General features: G+C 40.6%; 1 protein-coding gene and 1 long non-coding RNA gene across 2 annotated transcripts in view; one reads left to right on the top strand and one right to left on the bottom strand.

The window, feature by feature from the left end:
* Positions 1-27,222, top strand: part of LOC140499565 (uncharacterized) — a 57,214-nt gene that overhangs the window by 9,118 nt on the left and 20,874 nt on the right. The window contains exon 2 of the long non-coding RNA XR_011965482.1: positions 8,624-8,759. This is a non-coding gene — a long non-coding RNA (uncharacterized lncRNA). The remainder of the gene's footprint in view (positions 1-8,623; positions 8,760-27,222) is intronic.
* On the bottom strand, positions 14,028-14,989 carry OR1I1 (olfactory receptor family 1 subfamily I member 1). Its single transcript, XM_072601158.1, has one exon. It carries the CDS (start codon positions 14,964-14,966, stop codon positions 14,028-14,030), a length of 939 nt encoding a protein of 312 aa, XP_072457259.1. The 5' UTR covers positions 14,967-14,989.

Genomic DNA, 27,222 nt, shown 5'->3' with positions numbered 1-27,222 from the left:
CTCTTAGAAAGGATTATCTAAACTCCTTGCCTCTATTTTCTTGACCCCAGCTCATTTGCTTTCAGTCCCACTTCTGTATGTGGGTTTCTCCAAGGTTACTAGTGTCTCTTAACTACGAGTCCTCTTGGTTTCTTTTTAGTCATCATTCAACTCCACCTCTGGATAGTTTTTGACAGCGCCAACCACCCCCTCCTACTCTAAGCATTTCCAGGACCTGGAGAGCTTAGGGGGAAGGATCACAATGGGTACAGGCATAGGGGAAGTATTGTTTTATCTCTGAGCTATGTAACAGGATGGAAAGGATGGAAGCTCATTTTAATATAATGAAAAAGGAACTGATGAGAGGAGTTAGAAAAATAGGTTCACTTTGAGAGACTCTCAACTACTTTTCATCCATTGGCTGTGGCAGGAGATGGTGATCTAGAACCCTATGTGTTGCCTGGGCCAGAGAAAACAGTGCCTTGGCGGAAGTTCCAACTCCTAGGGAAAAAGGGAGTTGGTTCTAGTTACAAAACAACAGCAATAGCTCAGATGTATATGGCAATTTAAAATTTTCAAATCATATTACATTAATTATTCCATCCTCACAACAACCCTGGGAGGGAGATGTGAAATTCTGAATGTAATTCCAGTGTAGACAATACATCATGGAAAGAAGACTGGACTTGACCTTCAGATGACTTGGTTTTGAGTCCCAGCTTAACAGCTTTGCCAGCTTGGGCAAGGTCTGAACCCCAGCTTCTCATGTGTAAAATGGGGATAGTATTACTTGTACCATCTAGTTGTCAGTCAATAAGCATGTATTAAGTGCCTACTATGTGGCTAGCATAGTGCTAAGAGCTGGAGATAAGAAGAATGGTAAACACAGTTCCCATTTTCATGAAGTTCACATTTTAATGGGGAAGATAACATGTAGATAAGTAGGTGCCTGAAAGATCTGTCTATTTCTCTATGTGTGTGGGTGGAGTGGAAAGTAATCTCACAGGGTACTAGCAACCTGCCTCCCCCCTGCCCAGTCTACCTCCTAGAGTTTTTCAAAATATTATAAAATTATAGATACTCAGAATTGGAAGGGATCTAGGACAGACAATATAAGGCAGATAATGAATGAGCCCCAGAATTATAGATTGTAATGTTCAGGTGTGTGAGTGTATATGTATGATGAAGGAGCCCTGCATGTTTCCATATAACTATCTTGGTCTGAACAATAGATATTCATAGTTTTCACTGTGTGGATACATCATAAGTCATACTCTTTGGAGTAGTTACAAGATCAAACTCTAGAGAGGAGACAGAGGCGTTGTGTCAGGGGATCAGCAGAAGTAGAGGCAAACGTCAAATTACTGTCTTAGAGAGGGGGGAGAGAAAGGATGGAGAGAGAAAATTTGGAACTCAAAATTTTATAAAAAATGTTTTTAAAATTGTCTTTACACATAATTGGGAAAAAATACCATATAAAAAAGGAGAGTCAAAGCTAGGTTCCTCCACAGGAACAGGAAAATGGAAATGAGACTAAAATGAGCAAGAGGATTTGAGGACAAACCAGGGTCAGAAGAAGATAGAGAAGAACAGGTTCTGAACTGAGGTCCATCCATGAAGACAATTTGCTGAATTCTGTGTGTGCATCACAGTAACATCCTTTTAACGGCAGGCCAGCACAGGCTGTCATGTCCTCTTCTGCTGCTTGAAGGAGCAAACCTGTCAGAAGCTTGTCCCATCTGATCCCAGAGACTCTCTGCCAGTGGCTCAGAGGAAGCGAGGTACCGAGCAAGTTGGCCTTAGCAGATCACAGAGAGCCGGCATACATAGATACACTGTTAGGAAATACTCTCCCTTCACATTAGACCTCCAGCTGCTTCTCAGCTTGTTGACCTTCTCTCTCTGAACCATGACCCTGACCTTGTTCCACATTTTTGAATCTTGGTGCTTGATGGTCTATGGTCTTCACATGGACCAGCTTTGAACATGAGATGGTCTTGTCAGTCCACCACTGGACTGGAGCTCCTGACTCCTATAGATCTGAGAGTTAACCCCTGCCTGCCCAAACAATGGCTTTCAGACAAAATGGTGGTACTTATAGGGTATGATAAAGTCCATGGTGATTTCAGGGTATGAGCAACTCTGTAGTGACAAAATAAGCAAAGTTAGTTTATTCTTTGATCATCTGTCAAGCAAATAGTAAGCACTTACTGTATGTAGAGCTTTTTGCCAAAAAGGGGAGATGGAAAGTTTAGATAAGAAATAGTCTCAGCTTCTATAAGGTATTTACAGTGCTAGAGAGAACCAGCATAAATAGGTACAGTATACAATATATATTATCAGTCCTCAGCTTTTGTAGGGATAATAACATTCTAGGAAGTGGAGTGAAAGTAAAAAACATAATGTTGGTAACACTGAATCTATGGGAATTAGGGGGGTTAAGTTTCCGTGACCACCAAAAACTAATCTTTCACAAGTGATTGTTGACAATAAACTTTTATGCATAGAGTTTGTAACATTACATTAATTCTGATAATATGCATTTTTCCTAACAGTAATCATGAAATAACTCATAAAATATCATTGCTATCTAAGTACTTAGGATAATTTATTAAGTACTTCAGGTTATTAAGGAGAGGTCACTTTGGCAGAAAACCTCAGTCTTTGGCTGCATTGTGTAACTCTTGGAGGGAGAGAAGAGTGCCTGGTCTGCGCTGTGATTGCCTTCTCCCCTTCTGGGGTCAGTGGCAGGGACAGGCATCCAGAAGGAACAATTCAAACCGGCAAAGCTGCAGATGAATCTCCCCAAGTGACACACAGTGAAGCTGTGTGGAAGGACAGCAGCCAGCTGTGGGAGAAGATGCGGCAGTTTGCAGACCCTTTCTAGGACAAGTGGCTGGCCAATCGGGATATTTAGATTTCCTCCTAGGTACTGTCCCTGCATTTCAGATGAGGATGGTGGGATTGGGCTGTGGCCTTGGAGCCCCCTTGTGGCTGAGGTCTGTGGCTAGCTTCATCTTTGCCTCCCCAGTGTTACTGACTGTTGTATGTAGAAGGCTCATCATAAATGGTAGCTGAATTCACTTGAATGTCCCAAATAACTCAATTTCCCACCGACGGAATTAATTGAATTAAAGACCATTCTGTTCTTTTCCACTAGGTTTTTTAAAAGTAAAAGAACTTTATATATATAGCTATACAGCATATATTTATGCTAATTAAATATGGTTAGTATAAATTTATTCTAATTGAATGCTAATATAGCAATTGCTAATTACCATTTTGAAAATTGCACAACGAAAACAAATCAAAGTAACGTAAACATCTAGGTATCTTTCTCCTTAATCTTAATTGTTCTAAGTCATTATTCAGTTCAATTCTGGCTTTCCTCCAAGGTAAATTATGTGTAAAATGTAATTTTAAATTTGAGGCACATATACAACTCCAGCTTTGCATCCTTGGGGCTTCAGGGCATCTTGGTATCAAAATACGTATTTGAATCAAATATTTTGGTATCAAATGTCAAAATCGAAACATTGAATCAATTCCTTGGTATCAAAGTTCAGCCTTTGATCTTTTTAACTTTTCTTTTTATTATTAATTAATTTATTTTTAGTTTTCAACATTCATTTCCACAGGATTTTGAGTTCCAAATTTTCTCCCCATCCATCTTGTTAACTTTTCAAACTGGCTCCTTCCAAGTTATTGTTGGGAAGTTAGCCTGGATTTGCCCTCTCCTGAACAATCTGGTTGTTAATGTTCTTTTTATTGATCCATCTGTGCTTTCTTTCCTTCTCCTGGTAGAGCAGAGGAGGAAAGGAATAAGATAAAAACCAAGGTGTGTTTTTATATGTTAGTTTCCTACATTGGGAAGGAGGCAGAACTTGGGAGACCTCTCTGGTCCCTTCCAAATATGTAAGATTATATTTCAATCTACCTATCAGTTTTTTTCCCCTAGCAGTTAGTTGTAGAGTCATTCTACTTTATCCATCTCCCATCAAATCTCTAGAAATTACCACACCCCATAATAATGACTACAGATCTCTTAGTTCTCATGATCTGGCTCCTGATTAAGATCACATTTCAAGTTCCAACAAAATTAAATTCAACAAACATTTGTTTAGCAATCTCCGTGCTAGGCAATGGGGAAGTTGTAAGGTTAAAACTAAAATATTGCTCCTGCCTTCATGGAGTTTACACTTTTTATAGGGGGATTTAACACATACATAAATAACTGTAATTCAAAATAGTGTGCGATCAAGTTCATCAAAATGGTACAAAACCAGATATGATGCAGGATTTAAGGTCTTTACGAAATGGAGGAGGGAAGAATGAGAGGCTTTTCAGTTGAGATTTAAATGATGAGTAGGAATTCAAGAGAGAGGGGTTGAGGTCAGAAGACATTCCAAGCAGAGGGAAACGGTGAGCAAAGGAGCAGTGATGGGAAAACAATATCTGTGCATGGGGACATCAGCAATACAGTTTGGCAACAACACAATTCATGGAATAAAGTACCATGAAATATCGAACTCAAAGGGTAGGGTAGCAAGAGATTGGGGAATGAATGCAGAGGAAAGGATTTTAAACTTTGCTCAGTTGGGAATACTGAGCCATGGAAGGGTTTTGAGTAAGGGGGGTTCATGATCAGGTCTGAACCTAAGGATGATTGGTCTGGTAGCTATGAAAAATGGATCAGAGGGGAGAGAATGTATGTAGAAAGGCCTAGTAGGAGATGATTACAATGATTCAAGTGGATGATCCTAGAGTTCTGAGGGTGGAAATAGGAAGCAGAGAAATTGACTGGAGAAATGGATGTCATGCACAGGAGTTGGTCCCTGACCAACTGATATCCACCTTTTACAAAGGTATTAACTTTCGTAGTCTGGCAGATATGAAATCTGAGTGTATCCCCCAGCCTTTTTTGGAGAAGAAGTTCTGATAGATCCTATAAAGCTGGAACAGTTTCATGTATGAGGCCAGTGACAGAGGGACCAAGCCAAAGGTAAGGAAGCCTGTCGCCAGAAGGCTGGCCACTCGTAAGTTGTGAAGACCACATCTTAGAGTATGGAAGGGTTGCTGTCTGCAGCAGTGAAGAGGAGTGTATGTATTAATGAATCTATAATTACAACAATAATTAATATATGTTAAGCATTTTAATAAATATTATCTCATTTTTATCCTCACCACAATCCTGGAAGGTTGGTGCTGTTACTATTCCCATTTTACAGATAAGCAACTTGAAGTTTAGAGAGGGTGAGTGATTGCCTAAGATCACACAGTAAGTATCTGAGGCAGGATTTGAACTCATTTTCTTGACTCCATGAAATACTAAATAAGTCATTGATGCTGATGGATTCTTTTTGCAGCTGTGAAAAGTGAGGCACAGAAAAATTAATGGACTTGCCCAAGTTCTTAGACCCAGAATGACACAGAGTCAAGACTCAAACCAAAGTCTTTTGGTCCAAAGCTTTTCCCACTACAGCCCAATATTTGCTTGCACAAGAGGCACTTTGTTAAGACAATAGGATTGTGTGCCAATATTCATCACAAGCTGTGTAGGGGGTTGAGAAATTGGTAATCGAAGGGTGGGGAGCCTAAAAGGTGACTCCCTAAAAGGGAGCCTCAAGATCTAGACCTTGGAAAAAGGAATGGTTATTATATGTATACAGATTTCAACTCAAAAACAAGAAAAAAGAGCATTCTTCATGATCAGATTCATCCTGAAGTGGAGAGCTCTGCTTCCTCTATCACTTCAGGTCTTTGAATAGAAGCTAGGTAGAGATCTCGTGGATATGTTGTGTAGAGGAGTCCTGCCCAGATCTGATTTGAATTATGTGATTTCTGAGGTTCCTTCTAAATGAGATCCAGAGATAGTAGGTATTGGCTAAGAATGAGATTTGCTCAAATTGTTCATGAGTATTCATGATTATTATTGCTGATGTAGCATAGTTTCCAGGTTCACTCTCTCAACCCCTATTCACATTAGCAGATCAGGTAACTGTGGAGTTGGGGGAGAGGGAGGGAGTGATTCCTCTAGTATTCTTTCTTACAAGCCTCCGTCTATTGTGTTTCCTCTCCTGATTATCAGTTGATCAGTAAAAAGTCTCCCCGATATCAACAAACCAATTGACATCAACTAGCTTTTACAAAGTGAATATTTACTGAGATGGTAAGGCAGGGATCGAAATAGAAAAACAGCACAAATGAGGATACATTCTTACCTCTACACCCCAATTTGGTTCTTTGTGAGAGTGGACTCCAACTTAGAAATGGTTGTTAACAAAACATGAGCTCCCACCTGGTTCAGTTCTGGGCATGGTAGAGGCAGGCAAGGAGTTTGGGGGCTTTCGTTCTGCTTACTGGACTCCTCACTAGGTGTAGCTACTATGCTTATGATCACACTCTGTTATTACCTCCACTTGCTGGACTTGTGATGGGACATTTTGAAATTTAGAAATTCACAGGTTGCATCTTGGTCCATTCTCTCTCTGATATTGAGTTGCCTCAGATCAGGACAGAGGAGACAGAAGGACCATGACAAGAGGTGGCCCCACACAGCAATCCAGAGCAGGCAATTCAGCAATTCAGGCAAGACCTAGGGGTGGGGGTGAGAAAGAATGGGATGAACATTTATATAGCACCTACTATGTGCCAGACATCCTTGAAGGGGGAGTAAGCTGACTCCCAGCTCTTTACAGATATTAACCCTGGGAGAGGGGTGCTATTATTATCCTTATTTTACAATTGAGGAAACTGAGGTAAAAAGAGGTGAAATGATTTGCTCAGGGTCACATGACTGTGATTGAGGCTAGATTTGAACTCAGATCTTCCTGACTCTAGGCCCAGAGCTCTATCATCGATTATCTGCATCAAGAAGAGAGATTGGTGTCCTTTGCTTGAAACTTTTGTATGCATACTCGCTGTTAAAAAGTTAAAAAGGGGTTTTGTCACCACCTCAATGAACCCAGGAAACAAGATACCTATGAGTATGCTGAATTGGGGAGCACCCTTCCCTCTCCCTGCCCCACCTCATGCCAGGCATTTCCAGAAGCAGGCTCACCAGACCTCCAAGTGAATAGGCAGTAGGCAGAGCACTTTCACATACTCTCAACTCTAAAGACTGGGCCCTCATTGACTGCCAACACTTGCTTGTTAAGATCTGTCAGTGGACTTAATCACTGATGGTTGTAACTTGTATTTTGTGTGTTTATTTGAAAAATAATGTCATCACCATGACTTTAACTCTGTTAGACAAGAGATAAAACATGTACAAATGATTTTTCAAATTTTCTTCTCTTATCTTCTTTCCTTATGCTTCCACCCTCCCCTCTTATTTTAATTCAATGCCCTCTCAATTGCACCTGAGACTACTACTGCCCTCCCAAATGCCTGTTCATTGCAGCACCCCCGGGAGTGGTATGGCCTACTTTGGCAATCTCCATTTAGACACTTTTATCTGGTGATCTCATTGGCTCCCATGTATGACCAACTCTTTGCTGATGATTCTCAAATTTACTTATCCTGCCTTATCATCTCTGCTGACCTCCAGACTCAAATCTCCAACTGCCTGTTGGGCATCTTGAATTGGCTGTCCTGTAGACATCTTAAACTCAACATGCCCCAAATAAACTTATCTTTTCCCTTTAAACTTCTCTTTCTAACTTTCCTGTTCTTGTAAAGTCACCCAGGATATTTAATATCCAGACTCCTTGTTCTCTCAGCTCCCCTCCCCCATGTACAACTGTGTCAGAGGCCTTTGATTTGACTTTAGTAACATATTTCAATATGCCTCCTTCTCTCCTCTACACTGCTACTACTCTGGTGCGGGCACTCATCACTTTATACCTCAAAAAAAATTATTGATGTTTTCTGTTTCTTATGTCATCCTGCATCCCATGTCTGCTTCCCTTTCCTCCTTTTCCTTCTAGGGAGCAATCCCAAATGACAAATAGTATTTTTTTTTTAAAAAAAGGAACAAAAGACAATACAACTGATTTACACATTGAGAAAGTCTGAAAATGTGCAATGTGTGACACCTGTGGACCTCCCACTTCCACCAAGCCTTAAGTTGGGGATATCTTCTCATGTTTCTTCATGTCTCACCTGATCTTTATAATTTTGTTACATTTATTTTTAATTTTTTTTGGTGTATGTTTTTTCCATTTAATTTAACGTTGATTTAAATTTTTGTGATTACTGTGTATATTGTTTCCTTGGTTCTGTTTACTTCACTTTGCATCAGTTCATATAGATTTTTCCTTGCTTCTCTGTATTTGTCACATATCATTTCTTGCAATAGCATTCCATCTTGTTCATATACTAAAATTTGTTTAACCATTCCCCAATTGATTGATGGGTACCAGCTTTGTTTGTAATTCTTAGTTATCACAAAAAATGTTGCTATAAATACTTTGGAGTATATGGAAACTTTTTTCTTATCAATATATTCTTTGGGGTACAAGCCTAATAATGAAATCTGTGATCTAAAGGGTTCAAAATCACTTTTCTTTGCATAATTCTAAATTGTTTTCCAAAATAATTATACCATTTTACATCTCCACCAACAATATATTAGTGTGCCTAAGTATCCACCATTCCTCCAACATTGACCTATCATTTTTTTGTCATTTTTTTCAATTTGCAGGATATAAAGCAAGGCTTGTACAACCTGAGGCCTGCCAAAGGATTTTGGGCAGCCTGTGAAAAATGTAGAGGAAAACATCCTTTGTATGCAGAAGAAATCTTTTGGTGGTCTGCAGGTTGTGCAGATCAGGTAGAAGGTAAAATCTCAAGGTTGTTCTGATTTTCATTTCTCTTATTAGTGATTTACAGCATTTTTTCATGTGGTTATGAATACTTTGCAGTTCTTCTTTTGAGAATTGTTTGTTGACATCCTTTAACCATTTATCTATTGGGAAATGGCTACAATAACCTTTTGGTGGGTCCTCCTGCCTCAAGTTTCTTCCCTTTCCAGTCTATCCTCTACTTAATTGTGAAAGTGGTTTTCCCAAAGTACAGATATGACCATATCTCTCTCTCTCTCTCTCTGTCTCTCTCTCTCTGTCTCTCTGTCTCTCTCTCCCTTTGTCACACACACACACACACACACACCCCTCAACAAATTCCAATGATTCCTCTCAAGGATCAAATATAAAATAATCTAGTATTCAGAACCCCTCCATCCACCTACCTTTTTTGATCTTCTTACCACCACTTACTCTGTGAGCCAGTGACACTAGTGTTCTTGCTCTTCCTTGAACAAAATACCCTGTCTTCTGACTCTGGGCATTTTCCTTGTCTGTCTGTCCTTTATGCTTGGAATACTTTCCTTCTTCATTTCTTCTTCTTGGCTTTCTTCAAGTCTTAAGTAAAATTCCACCTTCTCTAGGAAGTTTTTCTTGATCTCCCTTAATTCTAAGAGCCTTCCCTATGATCCTGTTTATAGCTGTACATCATTGTTTGCATGTTGTCTTTTCTGTTGGTCTGTGACCGCCTAGAGTAGGAGGTCTTTGTATCCCTAGTGCTTATCACAGTGCCCACTACATAAATGTTGACCCTACATGAGGTGCTGCCTAATGTACATGAGATGGGCAATTGGAGCTTGGTGCTAATGCCAGCCAGCTAGTGATTTGTATAGCCTTGGAGGATGTGATTGTTAAGTAGGGTGCTATGTAGTGTGGTTGAGGCTGCTCTGATCAAGATGGGAGTCCTCTTTATCAGAATAGCTAATATTTCTCTAGCACTGTTAGCTTCACAAAGTACTGTGTGTGCATAATTTAATTTGGTCCTCACAATTACCCTGTGATGTAGGTTGTACAGGTGATGTTTTATCCTCATTTTATGGATGAAGAAAGTGATTCTCACCAACATTAGATGACTTGTCCAGAGGCTCATAGCTAGTAATTGTTAGAGGCAAGATTGGAATTCAGGCTTTCCAGACTTTGAGTCCAGTGATTTCCTTACTGTACTGTGTGGCCTCTTTATTAGGATCCAGGGCAAGGTTGGGCTGTAGCAGACTGAATTTGCTTGGACTGAGCTCTGGGTTGGGTTCTTGATTAGGCTAAGACTCAGGGCTATGCTGAACCAAGGGGTGATGACTGGGCTTAGGTTTACATTCACTCCTGGGGCTGACATGTGAATCGGTCTAATTTCTATCTGAATTAAGGTAGTGTCTAGGCTGGGCTCAGAGCTCCATTGAATTGACAGTTGAGGTGGACCTAAGTCTGGCAGAACCTGAGTCCCTGTGGAGGAACAAAGTGTTTCCCTTCTTATCCCAAAGCCCTCACTGAGCAACCCCAGACAAAGGCACTGAGGAGATAGGTTTGAGTGACTCCACTTCTTTCCTGGAGGATGTGGAGGACAGCAGCTCTCTAATGGAAGAGGCAAGCTCCCAGGAGAAATGAGTGGAAGGACGTGATCAAGGACACATGTAGTAGGGCTGACCCTGGTAAGGAGAAAGGACCCCTCTTCTTCAGATAAGACAGTAAAAGAGAGAGGTGATGTCAAGGGACTTTGAGGTGCGAGGCATGGGGAAGAGAGACCTCATGGCAGAAGACCTCTATCTTTTCAGTAAAATAAGATAGTAAGCCATCTATTGAAAGGAAGGCAAAGAAGTTTGGTGTAAGTGATTGGAGTGGAGATGATGGGGAATGCAATAGAGATTCGAAAGAATAAAAGCTCTGTTGTATGTCTGGCAGTAAAGCAGAGAACACATTTGCGGTGGCTTTTCCCAGTAGAATTCAGCATCCTGCAGAGATGGTAGATGGTGGCAGTCAACCTGGGGTGCTGTTTGGAAAGGCCTGAGTATAAGACAAGGGAAGAAGGAAGCTGATCTTTAGCTAACATCTTGGTGGAGAGGCATCCTTGAGTCAGGAAGAGTGGTGTTCCGATTCTGCCTGTGACACATCCTGGGTAAATGACATAACCTCTCAGTGCTCTTGGCAATTATCTAGGCTTTTAAATTGCTGAACTGCTTTGGTAGAGGGAGTTCCTTCACTGGGAATTACTCATAGCAAGGATATCACAGATATAGGGGAAAAAAGAAAGAAAAAAGAAAAGCAAAAAAGCAAATTGAATTATAAAATTAGGGGAGGAAGAAGAAAGTCCAGCTGACTTCAGGGTTCTGTGATGATGGAGGGTGGCATCAGTTTGGTCAGTCTCAAGATGCCACAAAGAAAGGATTGTTAGTATGGAGAATGAATCAATAAATACATGAGGTACAGTCCCCAGGTAGATTCATACACAGTCCCAGCTCCATATCTCAATCAGTCAGTAATTTAATTAGTTAGGAAGCATTTATTAACTGCTTGCAGATAGTGTGAAGAACTAGATAGATTCAGAGACAGAAGTTAAATTAAAGTACAAGTCTCTGCTTGTAAGGAAATTATATTCTGTCAAGGGAGAGAACACATATACATACATATATATGTAATATACACAAAATAGCTATGAAATAAATACAAGGTCATTTCAGAGCTAGAGGAAATAGGAGTAGGAGGTGAGAGAGGAAAGGTTTTATGTAGGAGGTGATGTTTGAGCTGACCTTTGATGGAAAGTAGTTATTCTAAGAGATGGAGGTGAGATAATGCACTCCAGGTGAACAGTCAGCTTTTGCAAAAGCATGGGAACATGAAATAGGTTATCATGCATTAGGATGCATGCAGTCAATTTGGCTGGACCATAGAGTGTGTAAAGGGGAGATGTGTATCTGGGTTACAAAAAACTTTAAATGTTAAGCAGAGGAGTTTGAATGTGATTGTCAAACTGATAGGGAACCATGAGAGCTGATTGAGTAGAAGAGTGACGTGATGGGGCTTATGCTTTAGGAAGATTGCTCTGGCAGATGTGTAGAGTATAAACTGGCTAAGGAAGAGATTTGAGATAAGAAGAACAAGATGAGACTCTTTGAGTAGGCCAGGTAAGAGACTGGAAAGGCCTGAGCTAAGGTGGTTACGGTGAGAAAAGAGAGAAGGGGACAAAAGGGAGAGATCTTGTGGAGGTGCAGTTGATTGAATGATTAGACTCAAAGGAAATGTCATCTTAGAGCAGTGGTTCTTAATCTGGGGTCTGTGAACTGAAAAAAAGTGTATATATCTATAGATATATAGAGAGATATAGATACATACCCTGCATTTCAGTATAACTAGTTTCCTTTGTAATTCCTTTGTAATTAATTGTAATATATCTTTTAGGAAAGATACATGAAATGGAAATACAGACCTAAGTGATCAGGAACTTTTAAAATATTATAATAAATAATAATAGCTCATGCTACGTATCACAAAGCACTTTACATATATTATCTCACTGAACATTTGTATTGAACAAAGACATTTGTATTTTATTTTATTCATTTAAATACATTGTTCCCAGAAATGGTTCACCAGGCTGCCAAAGGGGTCCGTGACAGAAGGTTAAGTAAGAAGCCCTGCCTTGGAGGGAGGTTTCTGGTGGAGTGTCTCAGGGATCTTTCCACCTGCTTGTGGTGTTTAACCTTTTTGACAGTGATTTGGATAAGAACACAGATGACATATTCATCAGCTCTTCAAATAACACAGAGCTGGGATGGATCACTATAACATGTTATGTGACAAAGTCAGTATTTCAAAAGACCTACTGGGCTAGAATGATGTAATAAGACAAAATTTAACAAGGATCACTGGGTTAAATGAAACTTCAGAAGTACATGAGGGGGGAAGTGTGCTTGGAACAAGAGTTACACCCAAAAAGCATCTGGGGTTTTAGTGGGCTGCAAGATTAGTGAACCCAGAGTGTGATATGACTGCCCACAATAGGTCATTTTCTTAGGTGTTAATAGGGAAGTGGTATCTAGAACTAGGGAGATGATCACTGCACTGTAATCTGCACTGAATAGATATAACCTGCACAGTTGTATTTTGTTCTAGTGATTAATTTTCTGTGAAGGTCATTGGCAAATGGGATACACCCCAAGGAGGGCAACCAGAATGGTTAGAGGACTGAAGGCTGGTCATACAAGGAATGTTTGTAAATACACAAAGGTATGTTTAGCTTGGAGAAGACTTGAGGATGAGATGGGGACACAAACAGATATAATAGTTGTCTCCAAGTATTTGAAGAGAGTTTACACTTGTTCTTACCTCCAGAGGGGCAGAACTGAAAACAATGGGAGAAAATTTCAAAGAGATAGATTCCTCCCTTGATGTAAGAAACAACTTTCTAATAGATAGAGCTGTCCAAAAGTGGAATGAGTGGCCTCAGGAGACGATGAGCTCTCCAGCACTGGAGCTTTTCAGGTAGATGTCTAAAGCGTCATATAGGGATTTTTTTGTTGATGATTAAAAAAAAATGAACTGGAGCTGCCGGTCACTGGCTTACGGAACTCCCAGTGAAGAAATGCCTTCTACCAATACAGATCGACAATAGCTCTGCCACTTTGTGGCTCAATAAGTTTTTGTTGTTGTTGAAGTATGAGGCAACGTTGTATAGTGGATTGAGTACTAGACTTGGAGGTAGGAAGGTCAAAGAGTCAAAATCCTGCCTCTGATGCTTATTAACTATATAAACATGTGCAAATCATTTAGCTTTTGATAACTTCTCAAGACTTAACTACTGAGACATAGGTGGATTTCAGTTCCCACAGGCTGATAACATCACAGATGCTTCTTGTACTTCTGCATGGTTTGGACTAGATGACCTTTGAAGTTCCATCTAACTGAGAGCCTGAGATACTGTCTCCAGGAAGCCCTTTTCTACTCGAATAGTAGACTTGGACACTCAAAACCATCATGTCTCACTAGATCTTTCTTCTCCAGGCTAAGCATCCCTAGTCCCTTCATCTGATCCCAGTTGTTCTTTCTTAGATGCTCTCCAACTTGCCAATGTCACTCTTAAAATGTGATACTCTCCACTGTGATCTTCAAGGCATGACTAAAGTGAATTATCTTAAGACCTTGAGTTGTAGCAACATGAGTGACCAATGTTAAAAATAGGAAGCTGCCTGTCAGGTTGATTGTCTCATGGTGCTCATGGAGACATGGGTTTCTTGTCCCCCCAGGTCTATGGCTCCATTACTGTGAGGATGATGTTCTGCTGACCAATTTCCTCAAAGCCCCCTTCATGTCCCTATTTCTTAGGCTGTAGATGAAGGGATTCAGCATCGGTATGACCACTGCACACATCATGGCAGCTGCCTTGTCCTTCTCTGGAGAGGTGGGTCCTGAGGGCTGCAGGTACACAGCAAAAATGGCCCCATAAAAGAGTAAGACCACAGTGAGGTGAGAGCCGCAGGTGGAGAAAGCTTTCCGTTTTCCTTCGGCAGAGGGAATCCTCAGAACAGCAAAGAAAATGCAGATATAGGAGAGAAGGATGCACACCAGGGGGCTTATGCCCATGAAAATGCCAAAGACTAAAACCACCAACTCATTGATGTGGGTTTCAGAGCAGGAGAGCTTCAGCAGGGGCATGAGGTCACAGAAGAAGTGGGGGATTTTGTTGTCTGCACAAAAGGTTAACTTTGCCATCAGGGAGGTGTGCACCACTGACTGGAGGTTGGTGATACCCCAGAGTCCTCCTACAAGCAGAATGCAGAGCCGAGGGCTCATGATGGTCGCATAGCGCAGTGGGTGGCAGATGGCTACAAAACGATCATAGGCCATGACGGCAAGGAGAAAGCTGTCCATGTTTCCAAACAAATGAAAAGAATACATTTGCATTAGGCAGCCAGCATAGGAGATGGCCTTGCTGTGTGTCAGAATATTGATCAACATCTTAGGCATTGTAGTGGATGCCTGACAGAGATCCACCAAGGACAAGTTGGAAAGGAAGAAGTACATGGGAGTGTGGAGATGGGAGTCATAATAAATAGCCAGGATGATGAGCAGGTTTCCAATTATGGTGACCATGTACATGGTCAGGAAGAGCCCAAAGAGGAGCCACTGTTGATCTGGCCTCTCTGAAAGTCCCAGAAGGAGGAATTCTGATACCCTTGTGTGGTTGTCTTGTTTCATGTAGCTGATGTGTCTGCTGAGAAGGATCCACAAAATGGAAATATGGGTACCCCTAAGGAATCAGAAACTGCTGATAATAAAATAGTAGGAACCACTTATACTTCTATATTGCAAAACAGTTTATATCACTGAACACAGCCCACATTTATTAAGCATTTACTATTTATTCCCAGCATACTATTCTTCCACAAAAATAAATATGACAATAGACCATACCCTCAATGTGTGATCTAATCTAATAGATGAAAAATAAACAAATATTATATAAAGTAGCATGGAAATCCAGTGGGAAGGGCATTCTATCTCTTTAGCATGAAATAGCTTTTACACATTATAAAGGGAACAAAATTGAATCTACATTGAATTCCTCTTCAGGGAATTGGAAAGAGCTCTAATGATTTCATGCTTAGTTTTACAGATCCTTGTATATTGCTGTTGATTTGGAAAAGGAAACTGCAGTCTTGGAACACTCTCAAAATTGAGTAATTTAAGCCAAATTGACATTGAGTTTGATAGAGTAATTAAGCATGATTATTATCCATGACATAGTTGACTTGCCTTTTGCATAGCAGTTGATGGACAATGTTGACATTAAAACTGATCAATACTCTGTGCTAACTTTTGAATGCCAATAGCAAAGAACGTCAAAATCAGGAGATATATGCATGAAGTTTTTGTCCATGTAGATAATTTGGAGGTATATTCAACTGGACTATTATCAGAGTAATGTCACTATGTTTTATTTGTTTGTAGGATTATTTTCTATTAATGCCACATTTATAAATTCCAAGCAGTATAATTTTGAAAAGAAATGTAAAACTGTGCTATTAATATTTTGGGTTGATGCCTGTTGTATGATGCAAATGTAGCCTTAAGGGGTTGAATCTTTTCTGATGTGAATACTGTAATTGCTATATTGTGAAAGCATTAATCTGGGGGACATATTGCTCCCTCTGAGTAATGATTGCATACATTTGTGTGTGTACTATATCAAGAGTTAATTTGTTTTTGATAAATAATACAAGTGACCTTGAGAAATAGAAAAAAAATAAAAGTACAATTAAGTGTGAAACAGGTATTGACTAATCATGATCTCAAGTCAGTGACTTTTATTTCTAAGTTCTCTAAAGGAAGGGAGAATAAATGTCGCTTTATAGCTGATAAACTACAGAAAAGGCAGTTGAAGTGACTGAAAATCTTGCTGAATTTGAAGCCTAAAAGCTAAAATCAGAAAGGAATGGACATTTGGAGGGCCTCTGAACACGATAATTAGAAAAATGTATTTGGGGCTTAAAACTTTAGATTGCCTTTCACAAAATACAAGAATGGATCTTTATTAATTTATGCACCTGAATATTGGCTTGTTTTTATAGATTACCTAAACATATTTGGATCCTGTCCCTTCCCTCCCACCAGATAGGAATATGATACTTTGGCAAATTTGTTTGCAGATTATTAAAATGTGAAAATGATAGTTAATTAAAGATTTTGTTTGATAGTGTGGGAAAGCAGTGAAGTTCACAAAGCTCAAGAACATTTGGAAAGTTATTAATATGGTAAATTAGCTTCCTACACTGTATTTAAATAATGAACTTGGAGATTTTCCCTATGGAAACGTGAGCCTTACTGAATAAACTCTAATAATTGTCATACATTATGCAACTGCTATGAACAAATCCCAATACCTGTTGGTATTAATGTTGATTTCAAGACAGTTGCATCTGTCTTTAATTATAAGCATTGGAATTTATTGGGTTGAGATGGAATCTCTTGGGGTTGTGAATTGATTTATATATTGCCCATGATCTCACTTTGATCCTATAAAAACCTTTGTTGACAAGTCAAGCCATTTGTCATGCAAAGGGAAACTCAGTGGCTGCCAACTGGTGAGTGCTAAATAGAATAGTTTGATTTTTTTTTTTTAATTAAAGGAGCCATCCCTTGACTCACTGCTTAAAGAGTCTTATTCACTGAATGGGCATTACCTCACTCAAATGAGAATGTGAAAAGACTTTAAGTCTAAAAAGGCCAGGGTCTCCCATTGCATCCTGGGCCATCTCCAGTCATCTTGATGAATATTTCTGGCCACTGGACTCAGATGACTCTGAAGGAGAAAGTAAGGCTGGTGATCTTGCATAGTCCTCCCTCACTCACATCCAAGTCAACTGCAAGTCATGCCATCATCTCCCTGATGTCATGGTCCTCTTTGAGAATGAAGGACAAACACAACCACAACAATCTATGCACCAGGACTATAATGGAGATTATGAGGAAGGTCAGGGTGACTAGCATGTAAGGCCCACCCCTGCTGCCCACCCCTTACCTTGGGTACCTTTTGTAAGGTTGTAAATCAATTTCATTGAGTTACCTAACTGTTAATCCTGTAAAGATGTTTTTGTTATTGACGTGTACCCTGAATAGGTGGGAACCATCCTTGTGTTCATAGAGACTCCATCTCTGTTACTAAAAAAACTCCTTAATATTCCCACACTTAGATGACCTGCATATACTAGACAATGATAGACACACATTTTACATTAATAATAATAACTAGCATTTATGTAGCAATTCAGGGTTTGCAAAGTATTTGACAAACTATATTTCATTTGATCCTCACAATAACCCTGAGAGGTAAGTGTTATTATTTCCATTTTTCAGATGAGGAAACTGAGACTGGGGTTAAGTGACTTGCTTAGGGTCACAGAGTGAGGGTCTGAAGCCAGATTTGAACCAAGATCTTCCTGGCTCCAGGTATAACCACTGTACCACTTATATATATGTATGGCATTTAAAATACAGCAACAGCTGGCCTACAGCTACCACCCAGAATTGCCGTAGAACACAAAAAATTCTGTTATACAAACATGCTTAGCTCAAGTTGGCAGGAAACTGACCCTAACTTGCCTAATGTTCATCCAATAGCGCTCATATACATTAGGAATACTGAAAATAGAAAGCAAAGCCTAATACTCTATAATATTCTCATGGCATACCCCCTGTGAATGCCAGCTAGGCTTCCAATCCCTCCATACCAAATAGACTTCCAATAAAAGATGAAATTCTTCTGTATCACTGGAAATGCTAATGAAATACAGTAGGTGTCTTTACCAACAGTTATCAGAAGTCACCCTGATTACCTAATTTCCTCTGCCTCAACCTTCGGCCAGGAGAATGAGTGTAAGTGAAGGCCTATCAATAGGGAGATGCCTTTCACGCTCCACTGGAAGAGTCCATTCCTAGACCTGCTGATCAGCAACACTGTTGCTTGCTGTCAGGAGCATCAGGACCCATATGTCACACTTTGGATCTGGATAATTCTGCCTCTTCAAGGCAGGGAAGGTCCCTCTTGGGACCAAGGGAAAAAGCAACCCAGAACAAACTCACCAGCTTGCCTCTTCTCCCTCCCACCCTCAGCAGCCTCCGACCTAATTAGAAAATACATATGTACAGTTGAGGGGAGAGCAGGACTCTTCCATTATCACTGACTGCACAACTGCCATTAACCATAGTATTCTCAGTGATGTCCAAATTAGATACCCAGATTGATGTGTGATCCTGTCTGGCTTTTGGGAACTCCATATTTAGTTGTACAACATAAATCTCAACCTCCATTTATTTTCTCTTTTCATGCTACTCTGCTTATTTCATTACCTGATCTATGGTCACTTCTAAGGGATGGATGGGTAGTGTTTTCTTAAACCTGATCCAGGTGTATACCTCTGTAGTGAACTGAGTTTTTTGGGTTTTTTTGGGTGTGCTTGCATACATCAACCACCATGGTAAAGCTCCTATTAATTGCCAGACATTCAGCTTTTCTGGATGGCCAACAACGCTTCTTATTTAATAAATGTGGGCTGTACATGTTCTGGTGACCCGTTAAGTCTTACACAATTCATCTCTTTTCCATTTAGCTGACATACTATGCTACAGTTGGATGCATGGACTTTTTCTCCCAGATTCACTAAATCATGATTTTTCTAACAAACACTCTTCCTGTTCAAGAGAGCTCATTGACATGCCTTGGAGACTATTCTGGAGTATAACCACTTTAATTTCCACTTCCTTCCTGGCAATCTATGACATGCTCAGTTCATCCCTCTTAGGTTACTTGCTGTATGCTTTGGGAACATGGCACACAGTGCAGACAGGGAGAAGTCACACCTTAACCACACACATCTTTCCTATTGCCAACCTTACCTCCCATCAGTACAATTGTTCTGCTTTCTCCCTCCTCCCATTAGCCTTCACCTGTTAGCCTATCTGAATACTACCCTCCTGCAATCTATTCCATTTAACCAAATAGCATCTTTTTTTTTTGACTGTGGATGAAGACCACATAAGCATCTGTCCTGGGACTTCTCTGATACCTGCATGGTGAGCAATATCTCTCCTCATTTATCCCTTCCCATGACCTTTCTTTCTTCCTGTATAACCTCACACATAAAACACTGCTAACCACCAGTAGCATCACCTCCCACCAGCTCTTTGAGTGCTGATAACATCCCTTGGGATTAGTGAACATGTAAGGCTTAATCTCTCTAGTCCCCTGTAAAGTGCTAATGGTGCTCTCAGACTGAAACTTCATTGCCTTAGCAGCGCTTTGGTGACTTTCTTTTGCTTCACAAGGTGGAGTCTGTTCTCTGATCAGTGTCTCCTGCCGCATCTGGAGTTATAGAAACTGTTTCTTCTTACCATCCAGAGCATTTCGCCCTCTTTACGCTGCTTGCCAACTGAAGACATGAGCTATTCCCTGGATTCCCTAACTTAAGCATCTCGTCTTAGGTCTGCCACCTCATCCAAGCATGAATTTCTATTCATTATTCCTTTATTGTTTTTTCTTGTTTCAGACATGGAGTTTCCACGTGTGACTATAGCTCTCTGCCATTCCAGGGCTGGCAACACCATTTAGCTTCTCTCCTTAACTCCCTACCTTCAATGACCCCATGCTGATTCTCCATTTACCCTAATTTGATATTAGAATTACTCTAATTTGATATTTGATATTAGATTTTCCTAATTTGATATTAGAAATGGGCATAATTTAACAAAACTACCAAAGTTTCTCTGGGGAGGCACAGAGATGAGGACTTTGTGCCTCCTTCTCAGCATGAATTGGCATCCACATTAGGCAAAACAATCAATCACATACAATTCTCAGAATCTGAGTTTACTCCAGCCCATCCCACAGAAAAAGTTTGCCATGCTCTGCTTCCAAGGCCAACCACAAAGGGAAATGGGTTGCCCTGCTCGATTTTCAAGGCTAACTAACTGGACACAAAAGCAATTTGTTTTTCTTGGTGTATAAAAACCAACTGTAAGCTCAGTTCAGTGAGATTCCTCCCATAATCATGTGTTTCTAAATACAATTTCCTCTGACCAGAACCCTTAATTGTGAGCTGTGGCTTTTGCCAGAACAGCAGAAAATGACAAAGTTTATATGAAGTATTCTAGGGAAATTTGAGGAGGGAGAGATTACTTTCAACTGGGCAGGGTCAGGAGTGGAGGCTGGGTTGGAATATTGGGGAAGACTTCATGGAGGAGGTGTCACTCAAGGATTCATGGAGTTAGACAACAAGATGGGACTAGAAAGTGTCTAGTCCAGTTTGATTAGACTATAGAGTACATGCAGGCAAGTAGGGTGAAACAAAACTGATAAGTTAAATTGGAGTCAGATTGTGGAGTCGTAAATGCTAGGCTGAGTTTGCATTTTTTCCCATATGCCACAGGAAGCTAATGAAAGTTTTTGAGGGACATGGTTAATCCTCTACTTTAAGGAAGATTAATTTGACAGTTGGTTAAGAGACAGATGGGGGAGGGGAGAGGAGAGAAGGCATGTCAACCAGAATGCAAGTAATTCATATGTGTCACAAATTTGTTCTAGGGATCAGTATCCCTTGAACATGAAAATTTGAGGGATGTTAAATAATGTTAATTTTCTTTTGTTACTAGTGAGCGAATCTGGTTCTCCCCACCTTGTGGGTTAAGAAAAAACATAATGTTTTTTGGCAACTAGAGGTTTGACAATTAGTCCTTTGGTAGGATCCAGTACCAACAGTCCCTAAAAAGAACAGAAACCACCAGTTAAATAAACTAACCTTTATGTTAGGAAGGGAAAGGAACAGTTATATACAGTGTCTACTATTTACCAGCCTCTTTACAAATATCTCATATGAGCCTCACAAGAACCCTGTGCGGTAGATGTGGTTATTATCCTCATTTTGCCACTGAGGAAACAGGTAAATGGAGGTGAAGTGACTTGCTCAGGGTCACACAGCTAAGTAGTGTCTGAGGCAACACCACTTTCCCCTAGGTTTGTGACCTGAGACTCATCCTGGACTCCTCACTATCTCTCACCCCCATTATCCAAACTGTTGCCAAAGCCCGTCAATTTCACCTGCTCAATGTCTCTCAAATTCACTTCCATCCCTCCTCTGCCGCTACCTTGGGTGTGAGCCCTCCCCACCTCACACCTGAACTATTGTGATAGCCCCTGGTGGGTCTGAGAGTTTCAGGTCTCTCTTTCAATTTATCCTGCATTCAGCTACCAACGTGATTTTTCTAAAGTGTGACTGATCGTGTTACCCCACTACTTAGTAAACCCCAGTGGCTTCCTATTGCCTCCAGAGTCAAATACAAAATCCTGTGTTTGGCATTTGCAGCCCTTCACAGCCTGGGCCCCTCTTACCTCTCCAGCCTTCTTACACTTCAGTCGCTCACACAAACTCTTGAGACCAGTACCATTGACCTCCTGGCTGCTTCCCGAACAAGACATTCCATCTCTCAGTCTGGGCATTTTCTCTGATGGTCCCCCTGAATGTTCTCCCTCCCTCACTCCAGCTACTGATCTCCCCAGCTTCCTTTAAGTCCCAACTAAAATTCCATTTTTTTTATTGGAAACCTTCTCTTAAGTCTCTTGTGTTCCCTTTGTTAATTTTCCCCATTTATCCTGTATGCTGCCTGCTTTGCATAAATCTGCTTGTAATGGTCTCCCCAATTCTATTGTAAGCTCCTTGAGGGCATGGACTCTTTTGTATCCCCATCACTTACCAATGGGCCTGGCACATAGTAGGGACTTAATAAATATTTACCAATTGATTGAACTCCTTCCTGATTCCAAGCCCACTGTACCACCTAGCTACCAAATAATCAGTCTGATTTTGTCACAGACATCAGATGTCCTTTTAAAGGAAGAATGTAAAGGCAGATGTGCTCAACTCAAAAGCAATCAAGGGTTCTAGTCCCATAACTGCAATCCACTGGCTACACAATCTTAAATGAGTTATGTCACCTCTGGGGTTTTGATTCATCATCTATAAAATGAGACAATCGGATTAGATCCTCTATAAGGTCCTTTTCATATCTATAGTTCTAGAGTTTGATGGTGTGATGTTTTAGCCCTTAGTTTTATCTGATGATTCTGTTTCCTGCCTCAATATCCCATGATACACTATATGTTGGTGGTAAAGTTTGATACGGTGCTTACTGATTACAACCCATTGAGATCCCCCGACAGGCAAGAGCAGGATGCTGATGAGAGCTTGACCATCTAGAGCTTAGGCAAGAATGCATCAATACTCCAATACTCCAAAGAGATTAGGATCTCTTTGATGAGATCATTCCCTCCAAAGATGCTAATTGTGACCCATTCCTGCCTGCCTGTACATTCACCATAGGAGGTCTTTCTAGTGTGCTAGGGGCCTTCTTTGAGGTCTCCTGACATCAACAGAACATGTGGGCAGTTCACTGAATATCCTTTACTCTCACTTTGTGACCAGTCCATTTTTTCTCCCCCCAATCATATGAATTGAAGTCACCCTTTAACCACCGTTTCCTGAGCAATTCTTTGTTTTAAACATGTTGCAGATTGCTTGGACCTGTCATATGCCTCTCCATCATACTTTGGGCAATCCCTAACTTCAATTCTGCAGAGACTGGAGTGTTTTATGACTCAAGGTTCTGTAACTTTACTGGAAAAATACCAGTATTGCTGCTTCCCCGGCCTCCCTTTCAGGTATAGCTTGAGGTTATTCAAGTAACTTGGTAGTTTCCTAACTGCATTTACAATCCACTGTTCTTTTCCTGTTCATGATCTATTTGCTGCGTCTGCAATGAACTCCGTAGTATGCTGGTAAATGTTTAATCCCTGGGTCTCCAGAAAAGAAAAAGAAAGTGCACAACACACTGGTAAGTTTAGGCTGCATTCTTGACATATTCTTTAAAACTTTCTTAAGTTTAGACAGCCAACAAAACAACAAAGTCACGATTTATAGTGTTTGCCAAATTCCAAGGTGTAAGTGCTCACATACAAAATTTAACAACCAACTCTCCTGAGCTGCTATGAGCTAGCCCTAGCACACCCCTGGCAGGAACTCTACAAGAGGCCCATCTAACTTCATGTCATCATCTGCACAGCAGACATTCTTCATCCATTTAATTTTTTTCTGTGTGAATAGTTAGGTGACACTCTTTGAAGTCATTTCATGGTCAGAATCCAGGTAGAAGAAGACAGAGTCATCATGCTGAAGGGGAACAGTCACAAATGAACAGGAAGATGGAGACAGGACTGAGCTGAGCAAGAAGATTTGAGGACCAACTATGGTCAGAAGACAGTGGAGAGGAACAAACTCAGGGCCATCCATTGAAAGATAATATGCTGAGTTCAACGTGTGCTCCATTGTAGCATCCTTTTAATGACATGCTGGCACATGATAGCATGTTCCCTTCTGCTACTTAAGGGGAAAACCCATCAGAAGTTAGATGTATTAGAACCCAGAAATTTCATGTTAGTGGCCTCTTAAGAGAGAATGAGAAGCAGAGTGATGTGGCCTCAGTAGATCAAGGAGGGCCAACATACATGGATAAGCTGTAGGCAAACAACTCTCCTCTTCTCATTAGACCTCAAGCTTCCTTTCAGCTCTGTTGACCTTTACCCTCTGAACCTCTCCCCCCTGACCTTACTTCACATTTTCGCATCTCAGTATTTGGTGTTCACCTTGACTCAGTCTTTATGATCCAAGAACCTGGACCACTTCATGTCCTTTGACTTTGAGCATGAGATGGCTCTATCCATTGCTCAGCTTCCTGACTGCCCCATAACCACAATCATAGCTGGGCAGGAGCTCATGGCCCCTGCGGATTTATGAGTTAACCTCTGCTTGCCCAAGTGACTTCAAGGCAAGGCAGGATAAACTCAGTAGAGATTTCAGGGTGTGACAAGTTCCATAGTGATTGCAGGGTGTGTCCAACTCTTGCAGTGGCTACAGGTTGTGACAGATATACAGGGTGTAACAGAACAAAGCAAAATCTGTTTCATTCTTTGATTTTCTCCTACCACTAAGGGGTGCAGAGTACTTTTGCAAATATTAAGTTTAGATAACGTACTTCTGGCCCTAGGTAAGAAGCTTATAATAGTAGAGAGATAATCAACATAGATGCTACATACATTGCAATCTCCCAACTGCCAAATCAGATGCTCTTTTTTCAGACTTTATCCTTCACCATGTTTTCCTTCTGGGTTCTCTTGTCTTTGCTGAACTTTTCTAACCCCAGTCCCTTCTGGTTTTCCTCTTGCTTGTCTAACTGTTCCTTTTCTGTCTCCTTTGCTGGTTCATCATGTAGACCATGCTTTGTAGCAGTGGGAGTCCCACAAAGCTCTATGCTTCAGTCTCTGTTTTCTCTGTCTTGGCAATCCCACCAGCTCCCATGAGTTTAATGATCATCTCTATGCTTATGGCTCCCAGATATATTTATTCCTGCCCTAGTCCTTTCCCTGAATTTTAATACTGCTGAGGGGTCAGACAGTTTGCTCAGGGGACCAAATGAGATAATATTTGTAAAGCTTTTGGCACAGTGCCCAGCACATCATGAGCTATGTGTCAACACAACTACCTGTGTGCCCAAAGAGATAAAGTAAAAATTCTGTTCTTTTCAAATCTGTCATTTGGAAAAGAAGTGTCACTTGGGAGGGGGAGAAGATTGTGAGGGTGGATGCTCTCCAGACCAACTCTGAGGGAGAACTGAAAACCAGGAAAAGAGGAATAAGAGGAATTGGTAGGCAGAGACTGTTGGCCAACCCAGTCATTTGGGTTAGATTATGAGGGGAAACTTAAACCAATCCATGGACAGTAGATGGGAGTTAGAGCAGTGATGAGACAGGGAGGAGAAGTAAATTAAATTAAAACTATCTGTAAATGGGAAAGATTTATTTTCATTTTTAGTTGTTTTTTTTTTTTGGTGGGGAGGGGAAGCAATCAGAGTTAAATGACTTACCCAGGATCACACAGCTAGTAAGTATCTGAGACCAGATTAGAACTCAGATCCTCCTGACTCTAGGTCAGTGTTCTATTTACTACACCACCTAGCTGCCCCACGTTTTCATTCTCAGTTGTTTTGAAGGACTATTTTATTTACGTTTTTTTTTCATTAGGTAAGAGATTTGATGTTGAAGCCTGGAGACTTGGGTTCTCTTTCCAAATTCATCATTCCCCATCAATACCCATGTGACTTTGGGCAAATGATTTCCTATCCCTAGGTCTCAGTTTTCCTGTTTGTAAAATGGGGATAATACTCTCACTAGTTCCCTTATAGGGAGTTGTTGGTGGGGAAAGTGCTTTGTAAATTTCAGAGTACAATAATAACTTTAAGGTTTGTAAAGCTCTTTATAGATATCCCATTTTACAGATAAAGAAACTGAGTTGCAAAAAGGTTGACTTGCTCAGATCACACAGTTACTCAGTGTCTGAAGTCATATTTACTCTTGGGTCTTCCTAAGTTCAGGCCAGTGCTTTAACTCTTGCACCATCCAGCTAACTATAGCACATGGCAATAATGTGAGATATGATCATCAACTGAGAACTTAGGATAATTTATTAAGCACTTAAAGTTATTAGCCAATGATTGCTTTGGCAGAAAAGCCCAGTCTTTGGCTGCATTGTGTAACTCTTGGAGGGAGAGAAGAGTGCCTGGTATGTTCTCTGATTTTCTCCTGCCGTTCTGGGTCAGTGGTAGGGGCAGGCATCCAGAAGGAAAAATTCAAATCCAACACTGCAGGTGTTCCTTTATAAAATGAAGCTGCAGGTGGCTGCTTGTGACATAGGTCCAAACTGTCTGGAAGGAGGGCAGCTGGTTGTGGGAAAAGATAAGGCAACATTCCCAGTCCCTTTCTAGGCTTAACTTTTCCAGCTTAGACCTCTAGGGGATTTTACATTTCCTGCACTTTGGACAAGGACAGCCTCTTTGTGGCTAGCACCTGTGTGTAACTTCATTCTTGCCTCCTCAGCACCTGTCAGAGTGTATTGTATACAGAAGGCCCTTTATAAATGTTTGTTAAAGTCTCCTGAATGGCCCAAATAACTAATTTTCTCATAGATAGAATTAACTGAATTAAAGACCATCATGTTCTTTTACAATCCGTATTTTTTAAATAAAAGAGGAACTTTTTTATTAAAACAATACTGTAAAGTACTTAGTAATTACTCTTTTAAAAATTGTACAATGAGAGTAATGATTAAAGAAATAAAAATATCTTGCTACCTTTCTCCCTAATTTTTTAATTATTCTCAATCACTAGTTCTTCCAATGTTGGCTTACCCCCATAGGTTAAAGTTTTTAATCTCCCTTGGAAACTTTACTTAATGTTGAAAGCTAACTCAGGGCATGTTAAGCAATTCTAGCTCTGGCTCCTTAAGGCTTCAGGGTGCCTTGACACATGTTTGGAAAAATACAAAACAATACAGGATGACAGAGTTCATTAGAATATGTGCTGAACAAAATACTACGTGACAGTTAAGGTCAGCACCCGGGAGGGCAGGGGAGGATTCTTGGAGGATGTGACATTTGATTGAAATTTAAATGATGGGGAAGAATTCAAGAGAGAGAGGTTCAAGTCAGAGGACATTCCAGGCAGAGAGATACAGGGCAAGCAGAGGAACAATGATGGGAAAACAGAGTGTGGCCACGGGAACCCAAATAATGCAGTTTGGCTGGAGAGTAACATGTGTGGAAAGGAGTGGTATGAAATTCAGGCTCAAAGAGTGGATTGGTGGGAGATTGGAGAGGACCCCAAATGCAGGGAAGATTTTAAACTTTCCTTAGTTGGGAATACTGAGCCTCTGAAGGGTTTTGAGAAAGGGAGAGCCATGATCAGTACTAGACCTAAGGATGATTAGTCTGGTAGCCTGCGAAAGATGGATCAGAACAGGGAGAGACCATGGAGAGAATGACCTATTAGAGGATGATTTGCAATAATTAAAATGGG

The sequence above is a fragment of the Notamacropus eugenii genome, chromosome 4 (assembly GCF_028372415.1).
Source record: "Notamacropus eugenii isolate mMacEug1 chromosome 4, mMacEug1.pri_v2, whole genome shotgun sequence".
Taxonomy (NCBI): Eukaryota; Metazoa; Chordata; class Mammalia; order Diprotodontia; family Macropodidae; genus Notamacropus; species Notamacropus eugenii.
This window is presented reverse-complemented; position numbering and strand designations above follow the sequence as displayed.